Source organism: Pseudophryne corroboree, assembly GCF_028390025.1.
Source record: "Pseudophryne corroboree isolate aPseCor3 chromosome 3 unlocalized genomic scaffold, aPseCor3.hap2 SUPER_3_unloc_18, whole genome shotgun sequence".
In the NCBI taxonomy this organism is placed as follows: Eukaryota; Metazoa; Chordata; class Amphibia; order Anura; family Myobatrachidae; genus Pseudophryne; species Pseudophryne corroboree.
Genome location: NW_026967506.1, coordinates 1,715,238 through 1,730,966, shown reverse-complemented (window position 1 = coordinate 1,730,966; position 15,729 = coordinate 1,715,238). Strand labels below are relative to the sequence as shown.

At 50.0% G+C, this 15,729-nt stretch overlaps 1 protein-coding gene across 2 annotated transcripts in view; it reads right to left on the bottom strand.

The window, feature by feature from the left end:
* Nucleotides 1-15,375, bottom strand: part of LOC134983555 (zinc finger protein 585A-like) — a 226,628-nt gene extending 211,253 nt beyond the window's left edge. The window contains exon 1 of one of the 2 annotated variants that reach the window (XM_063949202.1): nucleotides 15,195-15,375. In XM_063949202.1, coding sequence (XP_063805272.1) covers nucleotides 15,195-15,311 — 117 coding nt within the window. In that variant the 5' untranslated portion in view covers nucleotides 15,312-15,375. Of the gene's footprint in view, nucleotides 1-9,045; nucleotides 9,393-15,194 lie in introns of those variants that run through there. The other variant, XM_063949203.1, reaches the window with a different exon arrangement.
* Nucleotides 15,376-15,729: the final 354 nt, after the last annotated feature.

Here is a 15,729-nt window from a genome sequence, read left to right as displayed (position 1 = left end):
CCTCATATATCACTGTACGGTCCTCTCTCCCCTATATAATAATAATACCACATATCAGCGTGTGCCGGGAGCTGTGTTATTCCTCCTCATATATCACTGTACGGTCCCCTCTCCCCTATATAATAATAATACCACATATCAGCGTGTGCCGGGAGCTGTGTTATTCCTCCTCATATATCACTGTACGGTCCTCTCTCCCCTATATAATAATAATACCACATATCAGCGTGTGCTGGGAGCTGTGTTATTCCTCCTCATATATCACTGTATGGTCCCCTCTCCACTATATAATAATAATACCACATATCAGTGTGTGCCGGGAGCAGTGTTATTCCTCCTCATATATCACTGTACGGTCCCCTCTCCCCTATATAATAATAATACCACATATAAGCGTGTACCGGGAGCTGTGTTATTCCCCCTCATATATCACTGTACGGTCCCCTCTCCCCTATATAATAATAATACCACATATCAGTGTGTGCCGGGAGCTGTGTTATTCCTCCTCATATATCACTGTATGGTCCCCTCTCCACTATATAATAATAATACCACATATCAGCGTGTGCCGGGAGCTGTGTTATTCCTCCTCATATATCACTGTACGGTCCCCTCTCCTCTATATAATAATAATACCACATATCAGTGTGTGCCGGGAGCTGTGTTATTCCCCCTCATATATCACTGTACGGTCCCCTCTCCTCTATATAATAATAATACCACATATCAGCGTGTGCCGGGAGCTGTGTTATTCCTCCTCATATATCACTGTACTGTCCCCTCTCTCCTATATAATAATAATACCACATATCAGTGTGTGCCGGGAGCTGTGTTATTCCTCCTCATATATCACTGTACGGTCCCCTCTCCCCTATATAATAATAATACCACATATCAGTGTGTGCCGGGAGCTGTGTTATTCCTCCTCATATATCACTGTACGGTCCCCTCTCCTCTATATAATAATAATAATACCACATATCAGTGTGTGCCGGGAGCTGTGTTATTCCTCCTCATATATCACTGTACGGTCCCCTCTCCCCTATATAATAATAATACCACATATCAGTGTGTGCCGGGAGCTGTGTTATTCCCCCTCATATATCACTGTACGGTCCCCTCTCCTCTATATAATAATAATACCACATATCAGCGTGTGCCGGGAGCTGTGTTATTCCTCCTCATATATCACTGTACTGTCCCCTCTCCCCTATATAATAATAATACCACATATCAGTGTGTGCCGGGAGCTGTGTTATTCCCCCCCATATATATTACTGTACGGCCCCCTCTCCCCTATATAATAATAATACCACATATCAGTGTGACGGGAGCTGTGTTATTCCTCCTCATATATCACTGTACTGTCCCCTCTCCTCTATATAATAATAATACCACATATCAGTGTGTGCCGGGAGCTGTGTTATTCCTCCTCATATATCACTGTACGGTCCCCTCTCCCCTATATAATAATAATACCACATATCAGTGTGTGCCGGGAGCTGTGTTATTCCTCCTCATATATCACTGTACGGTCCCCTCTCCTCTATATAATAATAATACCACATATCAGTGTGTGCCGGGAGCTGTGTTATTCCTCCTCATATATCACTGTACGGTCCCCTCTCCCCTATATAATAATAATACCACATATCAGTGTGTGCCGGGAGCTGTGTTATTCCCCCTCATATATCACTGTACGGTCCCCTCTCCTCTATATAATAATAATACCACATATCAGCGTGTGCCGGGAGCTGTGTTATTCCTCCTCATATATCACTGTACGGTTCCCTCTCCTCTATATAATAATAATACCACATATCAGTGTGTGCCGGGAGCTGTGTTATTCCTCCTCATATATCACTGTACGGTCCCCTCTCCCCTATATAATAATAATAATACCACATATCAGTGTGTGCCGGGAGCTGTGTTATTCCCCCTCATATATCACTGTACGGTCCCCTCTCCCCTTTATAATAATAATACCACATATCAGTGTGCCGGGAGCTGTGTTATTCCTCCTCATATTTCACTGTACTGTCCCCTCTCCTCTATATAATAATAATACCACATATCAGTGTGTGCCGGGAGCTGTGTTATTCCTCCTCATATATCACTGTACGGACCCCTCTCCCCTATATAATAATAATACCACATATCAGTGTGTGCCGGGAGCTGTGTTATTCCTCCTCATATATCACTGTACTGTCCCCTCTCCTCTATATAATAATAATACCACATATCAGTGTGTGCCGGGAGCTGTGTTATTCCCCCTCATATATCACTGTACGGTCCCCTCTCCTCTATATAATAATAATACCACATATCAGCGTGTGCCGGGAGCTGTGTTATTCCTCCTCATATATCACTGTACGGTCCTCTCTCCCCTATATAATAATAATACCACATATCAGCGTGTGCCGGGAGCTGTGTTATTCCTCCTCATATATCACTGTACGGTCCCCTCTCCCCTATATAATAATAATACCACATATCAGCGTGTGCCGGGAGCTGTGTTATTCCTCCTCATATATCACTGTACGGTCCTCTCTCCCCTATATAATAATAATACCACATATCAGCGTGTGCTGGGAGCTGTGTTATTCCTCCTCATATATCACTGTATGGTCCCCTCTCCACTATATAATAATAATACCACATATCAGTGTGTGCCGGGAGCAGTGTTATTCCTCCTCATATATCACTGTACGGTCCCCTCTCCCCTATATAATAATAATACCACATATAAGCGTGTACCGGGAGCTGTGTTATTCCCCCTCATATATCACTGTACGGTCCCCTCTCCCCTATATAATAATAATAATACCACATATCAGTGTGTGCCGGGAGCTGTGTTATTCCTCCTCATATATCACTGTATGGTCCCCTCTCCACTATATAATAATAATACCACATATCAGCGTGTGCCGGGAGCTGTGTTATTCCTCCTCATATATCACTGTACGGTCCCCTCTCCTCTATATAATAATAATACCACATATCAGTGTGTGCCGGGAGCTGTGTTATTCCCCCTCATATATCACTGTACGGTCCACTCTCCCCTATATAATAATAATACCACATATCAGCGTGTGCCGGGAGCTGTGTTATTCCTCCTCATATATCACTGTACGGTCCCCTCTCCACTATATAATAATAATACCACAGATCAGCGTGTGCCGGGAGCTGTGTTATTCCTCCTCATATATCACTGTACGGTCCCCTCTCCTCTATATAATAATAATACCACATATCAGTGTGTGCCGGGAGCTGTGTTATTCCCCCTCATATATCACTGTACGGTCCCCTCTCCTCTATATAATAATAATACCACATATCAGCGTGTGCCGGGAGCTGTGTTATTCCTCCTCATATATCACTGTACGGTCCCCTCTCCCCTATATAATAATAATACCACATATCAGTGTGTGCCGGGAGCTGTGTTATTCCTCCTCATATATCACTGTACTGTCCCCTCTCCTCTATATAATAATAATACCACATATCAGTGTGTGCCGGGAGCTGTGTTATTCCCCCTCATATATCACTGTACGGTCCCCTCTCCCCTATATAATAATAATACCACATATCAGTGTGTGCCGGGAGCTGTGTTATTCCTCCTCATATATCACTGTACGGTCCCCTCTCCCCTATATAATAATAATACCACATATCAGCGTGTGCCGGGAGCTGTGTTATTCCCCCTCATATATCACTGTACGGTCCCCTCTCCCCTATATAATAATAATACCACATATCAGTGTGTACCGGGAGCTGTGTTATTCCTCCTCATATATCACTGTACGGTCCCCTCTCCCCTATATAATAATAATACCACATATCAGTGTGTGCCGGGAGCTGTGTTATTCCTCCTCATATATCACTGTACTGTCCCCTCTCCTCTATATAATAATAATACCACATATCAGTGTGTGCCGGGAGCTGTGTTATTCCCCCTCATATATCACTGTACGGTCCTCTCTCCCCTATATAATAATAATACCACATATCAGTGTGTGCCGGGAGCTGTGTTATTCCTCCTCATATATCACTGTACGGTCCCCTCTCCCCTATATAATAATAATACCACATATCAGTGTGTGCCGGGAGCTGTGTTATTCCCCCTCATATATCACTGTACTGTACCCTCTCCCCTATATAATAATAATACCACATATCAGTGTGTGCCGGGAGCTGTGTTATTCCTCCTCATATATCACTGTACGGTCCCCTCTCTCCTATATAATAATAATACCACATATCAGCGTGTGCCGGGAGCTGTGTTATTCCTCCTCATATATCACTGTACTGTCCCCTCTCCTCTATATAATAATAATACCACATATCAGTGTGTGCCGGGAGCTGTGTTATTCCCCCTCATATATCACTGTACGGTCCCCTCTCCCCTATATAATAATAATACCACATATCAGTGTGTGCCGGGAGCTGTGTTATTCCTCCTCATATATCACTGTACGGTCCCCTCTCCCCTATATAATAATAATACCACATATCAGTGTGTGCCGGGAGCTGTGTTATTCCCCCTCATATATCACTGTACTGTACCCTCTTCCCTATATAATAATAATACCACATATCAGTGTGTGCCGGGAGCTGTGTTATTCCTCCTCATATATCACTGTACGGTCCCCTCTCTCCTATATAATAATAATACCACATATCAGCGTGTGCCGGGAGCTGTGTTATTCCTCCTCATATATCACTGTACTGTCCCCTCTCCTCTATATAATAATAATAACACATATCAGTGTGTCGGGAGCTGTGTTATTCCTCCTCATATATCACTGTACGGTCCCCTCTCCCCTATATAATAATAATACCACATATCAGTGTGTGCCGGGAGCTGTTTTATTCCTCCTCATGTATCACTGTACGGTCCCCTCTCCCCTATATAATAATAATACCACATATCAGCGTGTGCCGGGAGCTGTGTTATTCCTCCTCATATATCACTGTACGGTCCCCTCTCCCCTATATAATAATAATACCACATATCAGCGTGTGCCGGGAGCTGTGTTATTCCCCCTCATATATCACTGTACGGTCACCTCTCCCCTATATAATAATAATACCACATATCAGTGTGTGCCGGGAGCTGTGTTATTCCTCCTCATATATCACTGTACGGTCCCCTCTCCTCTATATAATAATAATACCACATATCAGCGTGTGCCGGGAGCTGTGTTATTCCTCCTCATATATCACTGTACGGTCCCCTCTTCTCTATATAATAATAATACCACATATCAGCGTGTGCCGGGAGCTGTGTTATTCCCCCTCATATATCACTGTACGGTCCCCTCTCTCCTATATAATAATAATACCACATATCAGTGTGTGCCGGGAGCTGTGTTATTCCTCCTCATATATCACTGTACAGTCCCCTCTCCTCTATATAATAATAATACCACATATCAGTGTGTGCCGGGAGCTGTGTTATTCCCCCTCATATATCACTGTACGGTCACCTCTCCCCTATATAATAATAATACCACATATCAGTGTGTGCCGGGAGCTGTGTTATTCCCCCTCATATATCACTGTACGGTCCCCTCTCCCCTATATAATAATAATACCACATATCAGCGTGTGCCGGGAGCTGTGTTATTCCTCCTCATATATCACTGTACGGTCCCCTCTTCTCTATATAATAATAATACCACATATCAGCGTGTGCCGGGAGCTGTGTTATTCCCCCTCATATATCACTGTACGGTCCCCTCTCTCCTATATAATAATAATACCACATATCAGTGTGTGCCGGGAGCTGTGTTATTCCTCCTCATATATCACTGTACAGTCCCCTCTCCTCTATATAATAATAATACCACATATCAGTGTGTGCCGGGAGCTGTGTTATTCCCCCTCATATATCACTGTACGGTCACCTCTCCCCTATATAATAATAATACCACATATCAGTGTGTGCCGGGAGCTGTGTTATTCCCCCTCATATATCACTGTACGGTCCCCTCTCCCCTATATAATAATAATACCACATATCAGCGTGTGCCGGGAGCTGTGTTATTCCTCCTCATATATCACTGTACGGTCCCCTCTTCTCTATATAATAATAATACCACATATCAGCGTGTGCCGGGAGCTGTGTTATTCCCCCTCATATATCACTGTACGGTCCCCTCTCTCCTATATAATAATAATACCACATATCAGTGTGTGCCGGGAGCTGTGTTATTCCTCCTCATATATCACTGTACAGTCCCCTCTCCTCTATATAATAATAATACCACATATCAGTGTGTGCCGGGAGCTGTGTTATTCCCCCTCATATATCACTGTACTGTCCCCTCTCCTCTATATAATAATAATACCACATATCAGTGTGTGCCGGGAGCTGTGTTATTCCCCCTCATATATCACTGTACGGTCCCCTCTCCCCTATATAATAATAATACCACATATCAGTGTGTGCCGGGAGCTGTGTTATTCCTCCTCATATATCACTGTACAGTCCCCTCTCCTCTATATAATAATAATACCACATATCAGTGTGTGACGGGAGCTGTGTTATTCCACCTCATATATCACTGTACGGTCCCCTCTCCCCTATATAATAATAATACCACATATCAGCGTGTGCCGGGAGCTGTGTTATTCCTCCTCATATATCACTGTACGGTCCCCTCTCCCCTATATAATAATAATACCACATATCAGTGTGTGACGGGAGCTGTGTTATTCCACCTCATATATCACTGTACGGTCCCCTCTCCCCTATATAATAATAATACCACATATCAGCGTGTGCCGGGAGCTGTGTTATTCCCCCTCATATATCACTGTACGGTCCCCTCTCCCCTATATAATAATAATACCACATATCAGCGTGTGCCGGGAGCTGTGTTATTCCTCCTCATATATCACTGTACTGTCCCCTCTCTCCTATATAATAATAATACCACATATCAGCGTGTGCCGGGATCTGTGTTATTCCTCCTCATATATCACTGTACAGTCCCCTCTCCTCTATATAATAATAATACCACATATCAGTGTGTGCCGGGAGCTGTGTTATTCCCCCTCATATATCACTGTATGGTCCCCTCTCCCCTATATAATAATACCACATATCAGTGTGTGCCGGGAGATGTGTTATTCCTTCTCATATATCACTGTACTGTCCCCTATATAATAATAATACCACATATCAGTGTGTGCCGGGAGCTGTGTTATTCCTCCTCATATATCACTGTACTGTCCCCTCTCCCCTATATAATAATAATACCACATATCAGTGTGTGACGGGAGCTGTGTTATTCCACCTCATATATCACTGTACGGTCCCCTCTCCCCTATATAATAATAATACCACATATCAGTGTGTGCCGGGATCTGTGTTATTCCTCCTCATATATCACTGTACAGTCCCCTCTCCTCTATATAATAATAATACCACATATCAGCGTGTGCCGGGAGCTGTGTTATTCCTCCTCATATATCACTGTACTGTCCCCTCTCCTCTATATAATAATAATACCACATATCAGTGTGTGCCGGGAGCTGTGTTATTCCCCCTCATATATCACTGTACGGTCCCCTCTCCCCTATATAATAATAACACCACATATCAGCGTGTGCCGGGAGCTGTGTTATTCCCCCTCATATATCACTGTACGGTCCCCTCTCCCCTATATAATAATAATACCACATATCAGCGTGTGCCGGGAGCTGTGTTATTCCTCCTCATATATCACTGTATGGTCCCTCTCCCCTATATAATAATAATACCACATATCAGCGTGTGCCGGGAGCTGTGTTATTCCTCCTCATATATCACTGTACGGTCCCCTCTCCTCTATATAATAATAATACCACATATCAGTGTGTGCCGGGAGCTGTGTTATTCCTCCTCATATATCACTGTACGGTCCCCTCTCCCCTATATAATAATAATACCACATATCAGTGTGTGCCGGGAGCTGTGTTATTCCTCCTCATATATCACTGTACGGTCCCCTCTCCTCTATATAATAATAATACCACATATCAGTGTGTGCCGGGAGCTGTGTTATTCCTCCTCATATATCACTGTACGGTCCCCTCTCCCCTATATAATAATAATACCACATATCAGTGTGTGCCGGGAGCTGTGTTATTCCTCCTCATATATCACTGTACGGTCCCCTCTCCCCTATATAATAATAATACCACATATCAGTGTGTGCCGGGAGCTGTGTTATTCCTCCTCATATATCACTGTACTGTCCCCTCTCCTCTATATAATAATAATACCACATATCAGTGTGTGCCGGGAGCTGTGTTATTCCCCCTCATATATCACTGTACGGTCCCCTCTCCCCTATATAATAATAACACCACATATCAGCGTGTGCCGGGAGCTGTGTTATTCCCCCTCATATATCACTGTACGGTCCCCTCTCCCCTATATAATAATAATACCACATATCAGCGTGTGCCGGGAGCTGTGTTATTCCTCCTCATATATCACTGTATGGTCCCTCTCCCCTATATAATAATAATACCACATATCAGCGTGTGCCGGGAGCTGTGTTATTCCTCCTCATATATCACTGTACGGTCCCCTCTCCTCTATATAATAATAATACCACATATCAGTGTGTGCCGGGAGCTGTGTTATTCCTCCTCATATATCACTGTACGGTCCCCTCTCCCCTATATAATAATAATACCACATATCAGCGTGTGCCGGGAGCTGTGTTATTCCTCCTCATATATCACTGTACGGTCCCCTCTCCCCTATATAATAATAATACCACATATCAGCGTGTGCCGGGAGCTGTGTTATTCCCCCTCATATATCACTGTACGGTCCCCTCTCCCCTATATAATAATAATACCACATATCAGCGTGTGCCGGGAGCTGTGTTATTCCCCCTCATATATCACTGTACTGTCCCCTCTCCTCTATATAATAATAATACCACATATCAGAGTGTGCCGGGAGCTGTGTTATTCCTCCTCATATATCACTGTACTGTACCCTCTCCCCTATATATATCACTATGGGGGGATATACATTACCTCAGCCTCGCTCATAGATTTCTGTAACTGATATTGGTGAGAATAAAATGGCATTCGGTAGAGTCTGTGGCCCCGCCCCTCTCTGCGTCACGTGCCTTTGTTAGTGACGATACAGGTTGGACTACAGGAAAATGGCCGCCGGTTTACCTGTGTTTGCTCTAGTGATGAATGTGAGGCTACTGTTAGTCACGTGACACGGAGATCCCCGGCTCTGTCACTGTACAATGTGGCGGCTATAATGATAAGTGTTATATCTCCTGCACAGCGGCACACGGGGTCTCCCCGAGCGGCACACAGGGGCACTTATTGTAGTTGGTGAGTGTCCGGCTGCCGCCTCGGTCGGGTAGTAGAGCAACTGTCCCTTTGGCCTAGCTCCTCCCCCCTTCTTTCGTGGCTCCTCCCCCTGACGGAAAAGGTCCCTTAGGCCACTTGGATTTAGCCTCAACCGTGTAAATGTATCATTGGACTCTAGAAAAGTAGTAGTCTCGTCAATGTTCCATCAGCACAGACCGGGAGGGGGTGGAGCTTTCACACATCAACACAGGGGCGGAGCTTTCACACATCAACACAGGGGCGGAGCTTTCACACAGCAGCACAGGGGCGGAGCTTTCACATAGCAGCACAGGGGCGGAGCTTTCACACAGCAGCACAGGGGCGGAGCTTTCACACAGCAGCACAGAGTGGGGAGCTTTCACACAGCAGCACAGGGGCGGAGCTTTCACACATCAGCACAGAGGGGGGAGCTTTCACACAGCAGCACAGGGGCGGAGCTTTCACACAGCAGTACAGGGGCGGAGCTTTCACACAGCAGCACAGAGGGGGCAGCGGAGCTTTCACACAGCAGCACAGGGGCGGAGCTTTCACACAGCAGCACAGAGTGGGGAGCTTTCACACAGCAGCACAGGGGCGGAGCTTTCACACATCAGCACAGAGGGGGCAGCTTTCACACATCAGCACAGGGGCGGAGCTTTCACACATCAACACAGGGGTGGAGCTTTCACACAGCAGCACAGGGGCGGAGCTTTCACACAGCAGCACAGGGGCGGAGCTTTCACACAGCAGCACAGGGGCGGAGCTTTCACACAGCAGCACAGGGGCGGAGCTTTCACATAGCAGCACAGAGGCGGAGCTTTCACACAGCAGCACAGAGTGGGGAGCTTTCACACAGCAGCACAGGGGCGGAGCTTTCACACATCAGCACAGAGGGGGGAGCTTTCACACAGCAGCACAGGGGCGGAGCTTTCACACAGCAGTACAGGGGCGGAGCTTTCACACAGCAGCACAGAGGGGGGAGCTTTCACATATCAGCACAGAGGGGGCAGCGGAGCTTTCACACAGCAGCACAGGGGCGGAGCTTTCACACAGCAGCACAGAGTGGGGAGCTTTCACACAGCAGCACAGGGGCGGAGCTTTCACACATCAGCACAGAGGGGGGAGCTTTCACACATCAGCACAGGGGCGGAGCTTTCACACATCAACACAGGGGCGGAGCTTTCACACAGCAGCACAGGGGCGGAGCTTTCACATAGCAGCACAGAGGCGGAGCTTTCACAAAGCAGCACAGAGTGGGGAGCTTTCACACAGCAGCACAGGGGCGGAGCTTTCACACATCAGCACAGAGGGGGGAGCTTTCACACATCAGCACAGGGGCGGAGCTTTCACACATCAACACAGGGGCGGAGCTTTCACACAGCAGCACAGGGGCGGAGCTTTCACATAGCAGCACAGAGGCAGAGCTTTCACACAGCAGCACAGAGTGGGGAGCTTTCACACAGCAGCACAGGGGCGGAGCTTTCACACATCCGCACAGAGGGGGGAGCTTTCACACAGCAGCACAGGGGCGGAGCTTTCACACAGCAGCACAGGGGCGGAGCTTTCACACATCAGCACAGAGGGGGGAGCTTTCACACATCAGCACAGGGGCGGAGCTTTCACACCAACACAGGGGCGGAGCTTTCACACAGCAGCACAGGGGCGGAGCTTTCACATAGCAGCACAGAGGCGGAGCTTTCACACAGCAGCACAGAGTGGGGAGCTTTCACACAGCAGCACAGGGGCGGAGCTTTCACACATCAGCACAGAGGGGGGAGCTTTCACACAGCAGCACAGGGGCGGAGCTTTCACACAGCAGTACAGGGGCGGAGCTTTCACACAGCAGCACAGGGGCGGAGCTTTCACACATCAGCACAGAGGGGGGAGCTTTCACACATCAGCACAGGGGCGGAGCTTTCACACATCAACACAGGGGCGGAGCTTTCACACAGCAGCACAGGGGCGGAGCTTTCACATAGCAGCACAGAGGCGGAGCTTTCACACAGCAGCACAGAGTGGGGAGCTTTCACACAGCAGCACAGGGGCGGAGCTTTCACACATCAGCACAGAGGGGGGAGCTTTCACACAGCAGCACAGGGGCGGAGCTTTCACACAGCAGTACAGGGGCGGAGCTTTCACACAGCAGCACAGAGGGGGGAGCTTTCACATATCAGCACAGAGGGGGCAGCGGAGCTTTCACACAGCAGCACAGGGGCGGAGCTTTCACACAGCAGCACAGAGTGGGGAGCTTTCACACAGCAGCACAGGGGCGGAGCTTTCACACATCAGCACAGAGGGGGGAGCTTTCACACATCAGCACAGGGGCGGAGCTTTCACACATCAACACAGGGGCGGAGCTTTCACACAGCAGCACAGGGGCGGAGCTTTCACATAGCAGCACAGAGGCGGAGCTTTCACAAAGCAGCACAGAGTGGGGAGCTTTCACACAGCAGCACAGGGGCGGAGCTTTCACACATCAGCACAGAGGGGGGAGCTTTCACACATCAGCACAGGGGCGGAGCTTTCACACATCAACACAGGGGCGGAGCTTTCACACAGCAGCACAGGGGCGGAGCTTTCACATAGCAGCACAGAGGCAGAGCTTTCACACAGCAGCACAGAGTGGGGAGCTTTCACACAGCAGCACAGGGGCGGAGCTTTCACACATCCGCACAGAGGGGGGAGCTTTCACACAGCAGCACAGGGGCGGAGCTTTCACACAGCAGCACAGGGGCGGAGCTTTCACACATCAGCACAGAGGGGGGAGCTTTCACACATCAGCACAGGGGCGGAGCTTTCACACATCAACACAGGGGCGGAGCTTTCACACAGCAGCACAGGGGCGGAGCTTTCACATAGCAGCACAGAGGCGGAGCTTTCACACAGCAGCACAGAGTGGGGAGCTTTCACACAGCAGCACAGGGGCGGAGCTTTCACACATCAGCACAGAGGGGGGAGCTTTCACACAGCAGCACAGGGGCGGAGCTTTCACACAGCAGTACAGGGGCGGAGCTTTCACACAGCAGCACAGGGGCGGAGCTTTCACACATCAGCACAGAGGGGGGAGCTTTCACACATCAGCACAGGGGCGGAGCTTTCACACATCAACACAGGGGCGGAGCTTTCACACAGCAGCACAGGGGCGGAGCTTTCACATAGCAGCACAGAGGCGGAGCTTTCACACAGCAGCACAGAGTGGGGAGCTTTCACACAGCAGCACAGGGGCGGAGCTTTCACACATCAGCACAGAGGGGGGAGCTTTCACACAGCAGCACAGGGGCGGAGCTTTCACACAGCAGCACAGGGGCGGAGCTTTCACACAGCAGCACAGAGGGGGGAGCTTTCACATATCAGCACAGAGGGGGCAGCGGAGCTTTCACACAGCAGCACAGGGGCGGAGCTTTCACACAGCAGCACAGGGGCGGAGCTTTCACACAGCAGCACAGGGGCGGAGCTTTCACATAGCAGCACAGAGGCGGAGCTTTCACACAGCAGCACAGAGTGGGGAGCTTTCACACAGCAGCACAGGGGCGGAGCTTTCACACATCAGCACAGAGGGGGGAGCTTTCACACAGCAGCACAGGGGCGGAGCTTTCACACAGCAGTACAGGGGCGGAGCTTTCACACAGCAGCACAGAGGGGGGAGCTTTCACATATCAGCACAGAGGGGGCAGCGGAGCTTTCACACAGCAGCACAGGGGCGGAGCTTTCACACAGCAGCACAGGGGCGGAGCTTTCACACAGCAGCACAGAGTGGGGAGCTTTCACACAGCAGCACAGGGGCGGAGCTTTCACACATCAGCACAGAGGGGGGAGCTTTCACACATCAGCACAGGGGCGGAGCTTTCACACATCAACACAGGGGCGGAGCTTTCACACAGCAGCACAGGGGCGGAGCTTTCACATAGCAGCACAGAGGCGGAGCTTTCACAAAGCAGCACAGAGTGGGGAGCTTTCACACAGCAGCACAGGGGCGGAGCTTTCACACATCAGCACAGAGGGGGGAGCTTTCACACATCAGCACAGGGGCGGAGCTTTCACACATCAACACAGGGGCGGAGCTTTCACACAGCAGCACAGGGGCGGAGCTTTCACATAGCAGCACAGAGGCGGAGCTTTCACACAGCAGCACAGAGTGGGGAGCTTTCACACAGCAGCACAGGGGCGGAGCTTTCACACATCAGCACAGAGGGGGGAGCTTTCACACAGCAGCACAGGGGCGGAGCTTTCACACAGCAGCACAGGGGCGGAGCTTTCACACATCAGCACAGAGGGGGGAGCTTTCACACATCAGCACAGGGGCGGAGCTTTCACACATCAACACAGGGGCGGAGCTTTCACACAGCAGCACAGGGGCGGAGCTTTCACATAGCAGCACAGAGGCGGAGCTTTCACACAGCAGCACAGAGTGGGGAGCTTTCACACAGCAGCACAGGGGCGGAGCTTTCACACATCAGCACAGAGGGGGGAGCTTTCACACAGCAGCACAGGGGCGGAGCTTTCACACAGCAGCACAGGGGCGGAGCTTTCACACAGCAGCACAGAGGGGGGAGCTTTCACATATCAGCACAGAGGGGGCAGCGGAGCTTTCACACAGCAGCACAGGGGCGGAGCTTTCACACAGCAGCACAGGGGCGGAGCTTTCACACAGCAGCGCAGAGGGGGGAGCTTTCACACAGCAGCACAGAGGGGGGAGCTTTCACACAGCAGCACAGGGGCGGGGCTTTCACACAGCAGCACAGGGGCGGAGCTTTCACACAGCAGCACAGAGGGTGGAGCTTTCACACAGCAGCACAGGGGCGGAGCTTTCACACAGCAACACAGGGGCGGAGCTTTCACACAGCAGCATAAGGGGGGATGGGGAGTGTGGCCGGACCGCACTAGTGGCCACATGATTAATGGAGGCCGTGGCACTGAAGGGGTAAACCTCTAGTGCCCGGCGCCATTTTGGGGACAATGGGCACTTGGCGCCATATTTAAAATGTTAGCGCTACGTGCCGTGTGCTTAAAATTGTTAAAAATATTTTTTTTAGTGTGTGCCGCGGTCCCGGACCTCTCCGGCGACCGCAGCAGTGAAGGCATCCCCCAGCGCACTGAGCAGTGTGTGCGCGCCAGGGGAGAGGGAAACCGCTGCAGCCGGGAGATCAGCCCCCGCTGCAGCGATCGGAGTGCGCCGCTGACCGCCCGGCAACCATGGCATAGAGCACAGCCCCCCGGCGCACTAGCTGTGTGTGCGCGCCGGGGGGAGAAGGGGGAGCCGCTGTGACTGGGAGCTCAGCTCCCGCTGCAGCGCGCTCTGTGGTTTCCTCTGCTGGGGGCCCGCTGGAGGTAGCCAGCCGCTGCAGACGGGATGGGCGTCCCGGGCTGCTGCGATGCTGGGGGGTGCGCCGCTCACGGGGGACCGGGCTAGCCGGCTCCCTAGCGGCGGAGGCAAGTGAAGGTCAGTAGACAATGGGGTCTGGGATCTACGCTCCCGGCCTTTCAGCGCAAGTGTCCCGGGCCGCCAGGCTTTAGATCAGGGGGGGTGCCACCAAGTAGTGCCACACTTGGGGGGACAGGGAGAGCCAGCTCCCTGGACCCCAGTGGCAGGCTGGAGGATGGGGGAAGCCAGCCCCATACCTCCAGCACTGAGAGAGACCTAGCAGCCAGGCTGCAGGGCTAGGGGAGCCCAGCGCTGGACACATTAAAACAAAACAATGTATTCAACTGTAATAATATATATATTGTGATGTGAGGCACTGCAGTGCCTGGGTGTGTGCAGGACACAGGCTCAGTGTATAATTAAAGGGAAACACATGTGTTTAAATGTGATGTATTTAAAGGTAAATTGCACTTACTTGGTTGTGTGTCCCAGGAGGGGGGAATCCATGGCTGTGCAGGCTGATGGATTCTCCCAGACCTTTTCCCCAAAAATGGAATACTTTCCCTTCCAGCCTCACACTTGAAAGTGGCATTGGAAGAGAGAGGAGAAGCTCAGCTTTGAAACAAGCTGATTGGTTTTCTGGTGCTCCATGGAGATCACCCGTAGTGGCCAGGAAACCCTGACCGGGGATCTAGGCTGCCCAGCTCTGGAGCCCGAATCCAGACTTCAGGCAGTGAGCTGGGTCTTGGGCAGGTTTCTGGAAGTCAGTTTAGGCGGGAAAACTTCCCCCAGCCTAGACTGAACAGCACCGGGGCGTATCCTGATCCTCCAGGATGGGACGGTCAAAGGAGAGTGACCACTCCCCACTGTCCATAGAGGACAATGATAGCTGTGCATGTGACCAAGGCATGCACAGCCCATGGGTAAACATTGATTGGTTGTAAACCACAGGGCGGGCTTACCTCCTGTAGTATTGTGTATTGGAGTGGGATAAAAGGAGGGCAGTTGCC